At 33.1% G+C, this 7165-nt stretch overlaps 1 protein-coding gene across 1 annotated transcript; it reads right to left on the reverse strand.

Moving 5' to 3' along the window:
- Window positions 1–1066: 1066 nt before the first annotated feature.
- Window positions 1067–6951, reverse strand: LOC18594205 (uncharacterized). The gene is given in 6 exon segments (XM_018124590.2): window positions 1067–1482; window positions 1485–1718; window positions 1813–3819; window positions 4053–4124; window positions 5028–5099; window positions 5937–6951. Coding segments are annotated over 6 exon segments (3423 nt in total). The 5' UTR covers window positions 6922–6951; the 3' UTR covers window positions 1067–1429.
- Between the last annotated feature and the right edge of the window lie 214 nt (window positions 6952–7165).

The following is a 7165-nucleotide window of genomic DNA, read 5'->3' on the forward strand; positions in this document are numbered from 1 at the left end:
GCTTCCAAACCCGTAGGGGTGAAATCAAAGTATGTCATTCCCCATACAAGATGACCTGGTGTCTCAAGTATAAGGACTAGTTGCACGACTATCACATGAGAACATTTTCCATAGACACTTGAGTGAAATACCAAATGGACTTCTCATAGCGGGTCAGCGAACTTGTTCTTTAACAAGCACCTACACGTTATCCCCAAGTATCCCATATACTTCAATCTATGAGATCGATTGCTTACTTCCCAAGTAAGGAGGCTTAACATGTACCAGTCTTTGAGCATTGCCAATGCCCTATCTTGACAATACAATGACCAAGAACAATTTTAGGAATATGGCTTTGATGCATAGTGATCTCATAATTGTTACAATTTTACAATTCCCTTGCAAGGCCTTTATATTCTATGGGCTTCATCCAATTAGTACTTAATAACTCTTTATTATTGCACTAACATGAAGGAAAACCTCTATCACATGTAATTATGTGATTAAATATGCATTAAATGACAATATATGTATATTTCTTGACCAATCCAATTGGCTTAAGAGCATATACCAACAAAGAAAACCTTAGATGTTCCATTTCTATACAGGCCCAGACGCATCATCTCAGCCCAGATCATCCCAGTCCATGTCTAACAACATAATGCACTTACAAAGACAAATCGAAAGTAATCTCTAATATTTATTTATTCATATTGGTTGTTTCAAGACTATGCATCACCAATATTACATGGATAATTATATTAAAAAATTATAATTGATTAACAGTGTAACAAGTCAAACCTAATTGTGTCCTTAGTGTAGAATTCACTGAAAAATTAAGCTATTACAGTGCCAAAGAAACACATAATTTAAAAAAAAAACCCTAATTTTTGGACACCTATAAAAGTTAGGTTAAGAAATATAAGCAATATATACTAAATCTTATATCTCTATAAGTGTTTTTTTTATGAGATTATATTTACAAATAAAAATTATAATTACATCAAATAATTTTATATATATATTATAATATAAAATAAATTTTTAAATAAACCAAAAGTTATCCACCCATAAAATTAGATCTATATAGTACAACAATAACTTTATTTGAACTAGGTTATCATAGCATAACATAAAACTAAAGACAATTCTGAAAGTTGAATAAATTAAAAATAACATCTTAAAGCAACCGGCTTGTGAAGAAAAGGTAATCAAGAGAGGCTCTTGCCTCCAAAATAAAGAAAAAAAAACAACCAATTACTTGGTAAAATAAAAGCACCTTGACATTGATACGTTGAACCTGCACTCAAACTTAATTTCTCGATTTGGGATTCAAAGGAGTCCAATGGAAACGTCCTCAAGGTAATGGTATTTCCATCAAGTCCACCTGTTCGAATCCTTCAAAAACTTGATTTTGATCTTCTTCAGCTTAGCAACAACGTTTTTCATGTCAATCCTTTCTTCTGGCAACTCTTTTGAACATTCTAACGCCAATTGCAAAATAGACAATGCACAATCCTTTATTGCAACATGTTCTCGCTCCCAGCTATTGATTAGCAAATTGGCATCTATAACTTGAGTTAATGCAAATGGTAACGACTCAGTCACCCAATGTTTTAAGCTCATTTCTCCAACAAACATTTCATTTGTGGGCTTTTTTCTTGTTAAGGTTTCAATTAGAAGAATACCAAAACTATACATGTCGCCTTTTATGGAAACAACTCCTTGTGTTCCGTATTCTACATGTAAGTGATTAAAACCATCATCAAAGTATGCAATGATTTTACATGAATTATCATAATGGATAAAAAAAGTCTAAAGTTTAAGCATTACCTGGTGCCATATACCCAATTGTTGCTAGTGTTATGGTTTGTACCGTTGAATCCTCTTTACTTAACAGCTTTGCAATGCCAAAATCACCCAAATGTGCAACCATATCTTCATCTAATAGAACATTGTTGGGTTTTAAATCACAATGGGCCACAGGACTTGTCTGACCATGATGGAGGTATTCTAATGCGGAGGCCACATCAATCATAATGTTCAACCTATGCAAGATATTAAGAAAGTAGTTATGAGAATACAACCACTTCTCGAGGCTTCCATTAGGCATGAACTCAAGAACTAAAGCTTTAAAATCAACATTGCAGCAACTACTGATGATTTTGACTAAATTCCGATGGCGAATGTTGCGCAAGACCTCACACTCAACGTCAAAGCTCTTAAATGATCTTTCAAACTCCAAATTGAAGACTTTTATGGCTATGTTCAGTTCATCTGAAAAAGTACCTTGGTATACTGAGCCAAAACTCCCCACACCAAGTAATTTACTTTCACAAAAACCATTTGTGGCCTGATAAAGCTCTTGGTATGAAATTCTTCTCCACTTTGCTAAACCAATCGAATTTTCTCGATCAATTTTTTGCTTTGCATGCTTTTTTCGGCTTTGCAAGAAAGCGACAATTAAGGCTAGAATTAATAGCGTTAAGCCAACTGGCAATAGAATAAATTCTATAAGCTTAATAGCTTTCCTTGAATGTTTAGCAGAATTACTTGTGCATGGTGGGAGTTGTAGTCGAGGTGCACCACGTAGCGCTTCATTCCCCATGAATGATTGAATTGAGTAGTTGGCAAAAGGTCCTCCATTAGGAATTTCTCCCTGCAATCTATTAAATGAGACATTCAAAAACTCGAGATGCAAGAGTTTTTGCAAGGACTTTGGAATAATTCCAGAGAAATTATTCCTTGATAGATCCAAAAATTGCAGTCCTATCAGCCCACCCAATAACTCAGGTATAGACCCGTTCAATCTGTTACCGGATAAAGAAAGATAAGTTAGGTCTTCAAGAGCACCAATGCTACTCGGAATTTCACTTGATAATTGATTTTCGGAAAAATCAATCATTGTAACAACCTTCCAATTTCCAATGTCAATTGGGAGATCCCCGCTAAGAAAATTGGAAGACAAGTCTAGTTGCAAGATATCCACAAGCCTTGTGAAGGTCGAGGGTATTGAGCCAATTAACTTGTTGGAGTCAACAAATAGCTTTCTAAGAGAAATGATATCACCCAAGCATGTTGGTATTGATCCAGACAATTGGTTACCTGTAAGATTCAAGAAACCTAAACTCTTCAGATGGCATAACTCAGATGGAATAGATCCTTCTAACTTATTGCCATGAAGAAAGAGACCTTGCAACTTTTCTAATCTTCCAATTGTGGTGGGAATAGATCCAATCAATTCATTGTTAGGTATGTACAAGTTGATCAAGTTGATTAGGTTGCCAATCTCTCCTGGAATGTTTCCTCCAATGTTGCAGTGCGAAGCAGCGATTGTTTGAATAGAAATAGAGAGATTTCCTATAGAGATAGGAAGTTCAGCATCGATCAATGGATTAAAACAAAAAGACAAGAGCCTCAAGTCTTTGCAATGAGCTAAAGAAGAGAGAAAGCTCAATTCTGGAGATGAAGGTGAGTGAGCTAAATTATTATTCTGTAAGTTGAGAAATTGTAGATCTCTTAGATTTCCGAGGCCATTGGGAAAATATCCGGAAAATGAATTATATGACAAGTCAAGGTGCATTAGCTTAGAGGCATTACAGATGGAGGTAGGTATTGTTCCATTTAACTCATTAAAATCAATAGCAAGCCATTCAAGTTTTGGAAGCCAAAGTCCCGTGCTCCATGGAAGACGACTTGAGAGATGGTTTGAATTGAGTGAAATGGCCCGCAGAGTTGAGCCATTAAAGATCTGAGGAGGGATATGTCCGAAAATACTATTACGTTCCAAATCCAAAATTTCTAATTTTGCCAGGTTGCCTATCTCAAGTGGTATTTTACCTGCCACAATATCAGAAGAGTCATTCGAATTTGTTCTAGTGATCTTGAAGTAAATAACAAAATTAATCATAAAAGTTTTACGCACATTCTTATTTTTATCTTTTATATTATAGATATATATAATAAAGAAGCAAACAATTAAGATTTGTAAATAATATTAATTATTCAAATATTTACAACAGTTACAGCTCTATAGAAACTAAACATACATGAGAAAAAATATAACTTATTACCTGTCAATTTATTAAGGGCAAGAGCAAGCTCTGTCAGAAGTGTTAGGTTACCAATCTGTTGTGGAATTTCACCTGCGTAACGAAATTGATGCCTTAATTATTTTCAAACTTAGCAACAACTTTTAAGGGCCACTTGTTTGTCACAGTTTAAAATTCAAATACACTCGAGCATTTGGCTTATTAGTTAGTGAATGATCTCCCTCGTTAAAGAGTAAAGTTCAAATCCCTCTTCTCTAAATAAAAAAAATTTTAAATTTAAATAATACAAAGCAATATAATCTTGCACTTTTGAAACAATTTGTTATAATTACTGGTTGATGCAATATAATCATAGGGAAATTTACAAAATTTAAGGGCATTTTCATCTTATTTTGTCCATTTATGTGCTCAAGAGAAAAGGAAGGGACGACAAATAGAGCTTGGGGGGAGGGGGGTTGACAAGTCGGCGAAAGAAGGGGAGGAACAGAAGAGAGAGAGAGAGAGGAGGAAGAGTCACACCAGTTTAGACAAGTTTATTTAAATAATGTATGAATAGCGGAAAATCAGTCTTGACGAACATCAAATCTTATACTTTACATCAAAAAGAAAAAGGATAAAATATACTTAAACTAAAACGTAATCATAGTGAATTTAAAAGAAGATGTAATAAGCAATTAAAAGAATTACGAGATTGCAAAGTGTGACATTGTTAAAAGAAAAAACCAATAAAAAAATGGACTAGAAATATGTTAAAAATACGTCACAATCTTTATTTGTATTTGTTTTTTTAAATTATTTATTTGGATTTGTTAATAACAAAATAACAAAATTAATTATAAAAATTTTACACACATTTCTATTTTTATATTTTATATTATAGATATATATAACAAAGAGTCAAACAATTAGGATTTGTAAATAATATTATTCAAATATTTTCAACAGTTGCCGCTATAGAGAAACTAAATATACATGAGAAAAAATATAACTTATTACCTGTCAATTTATTACTGGAAAAATCAAGCTCTGTCAGAAATGTTAAGTTACCAATCTGTTGTGGAATTTCACCTGCATAATGAAATTGATCCCTTAATTATTTTCAAATTTAACAACTTATAAGACCCACTTGTTTGTCAAACGAAACAATCAAAATTACCAAAGAAAGTTTAGAACTTAAATAATACAAAGCAATATAATCTTCACGTTATGGTTAACTTATTATTGGTTTTTTCAATTTATTTAATATAATGACAATAAATTAGAAAAAGTCTAAACCACCAACATAGATAAGTAGATAGTATATTTGAGTTTTTGTTTGAATGATTCGCGAAGATAATAGAAATAAAATTCTTGATTGTAAATGAAAAAGGAATTAAAAAAAAGTGAAGATCAATGGTATAAATTAATTTAAATAAAAAACAATGAGATTAAATAAAGAGGGTGAATCTATTACCAAAAACCACCAAAATATAGAAAAGAAAGATATGGAAAATCCAGATAATATCATACACCCAACAAGAGGTAAATTATAAACTATTTGTTACGATTATTAGTTGATGCAATATAATTAGGACAATTGCTATTTTCAATTAAAAATTTTACATTTTTTCGTTTTGTTTCACTCAAGTGTGTTTTCTTAATCTTAACTTCACATAAAAAGAAAAAGGATAAAGTATACATCAACTTAAAAGTCATTGCAGCGAATTTAATAGAAGAAGTAATCAGGAATTAAAGGAATGACTAGATTGCAAAAATGTGATTGCGTTAAAAAAACAAACCCAATAAAAAGAGAAACTAAAATATTGTAGGCCCAAAAAGAGAAAAAAAGAAAAAGACTTTGCTATTGTGAGAAAGAAAGGACTAGAAATATGCTAAAAATGCACCCAATATTTATTTTTCTTTTACCTTTGAGGTTGTTGCCTGCAATATACAAAAGCTCGAGCATAGTCGAATTTCCTATTTCTTTCGGAATAGTTCCTTCGAAATGATTATCAGATAAGGATAAAATTTTTAACTCTTGACACTTGAATAAACTCCTTGGAATTAGACCAGAAAGGAGGTTAAAACTCATGTAAAGCCCTTTTAATTTAGGCAAACGATCAAACATATCTGACGAGATATGACCAGTAAGGTTATTAAATGTTAAAGCAATTTTTTGCAAGGAAGACATGTTGAGTGGGATGGAAGGTATGGAACCAATTAGCTGATTGCAGCTAAGACGAATCTCTAGCAATGAAGATATGCTGAAGACTGAGGAAGGTATGGAGCCTGAAAGCTGATTGCTGTCCAAATATAAAAATCTCAAGCTAGAAAGATTTCCGATTTCCACAGGGATACGTCCTTGCAGATTGTTGTTATACAAGCTCAAGAACTCTAGTTTTGACAAAGAGCACAAAGAAGATGGGATATCTCCCACGAAGTTATTACCGGCTAAACTCAAGTTTTGAAGTTTAGAGAAGGAACCAAACCAGGATGGGATTTCCCCGTTGAAATTGTTGTTAGGCAAAAGTAGATATCTCAACCGACGCAAATTAGCCAACTCGATAGGCATCGAACCGTAAAAGCTGTTGTTTCCAATGTTGAGGAAAGCAATGAAAGACAGATTTCCCATGTCTGGTGGTATGGTTCCAGAGACATTCATGCCAAATAGATCCAAAGCAATGACTCTGTGGTGTCGAGATCCGCAAGTGACACCAACCCAATTGCAAATACAGGTAGCAGTTGACCAGTTGGTTGCCAGAAGATCACTGTTGACTCGGGCTTTTAGTGCAAGAAGAGCCAACTGGTCTGTGCTGATGTTGGTTGTTGTGGATTTGATAGAGAATGAAACCCCAAAATTAGGCAGCAACACCACCAACATAAGAGCCAGAATGAACCGAGTGTTTCCCATGAAGTTATGTCGAAGTGGAACTTGTGAAAGGAAAATTTGTGAATTATAAATGAGAAAGATGATGTTTCTTTTTCAATATATAGAAAATGCAAAAACTGTGATGGGAACTATTTCCACATATCTAAAGTCCAAAAAAGGGATTTTTAATTATAAAGTTTCGTACAATATACCAATTTAATTTTTTTTAATATCTGTGACACACACTTACATAAATAGAAGTAATTCTTTTTATCTCATAAAGCTG

Source organism: Theobroma cacao, chromosome 7 (genome assembly GCF_053813885.1).
Source record: "Theobroma cacao isolate CCN51 chromosome 7, ASM5381388v1, whole genome shotgun sequence".
In the NCBI taxonomy this organism is placed as follows: domain Eukaryota; kingdom Viridiplantae; phylum Streptophyta; class Magnoliopsida; order Malvales; family Malvaceae; genus Theobroma; species Theobroma cacao.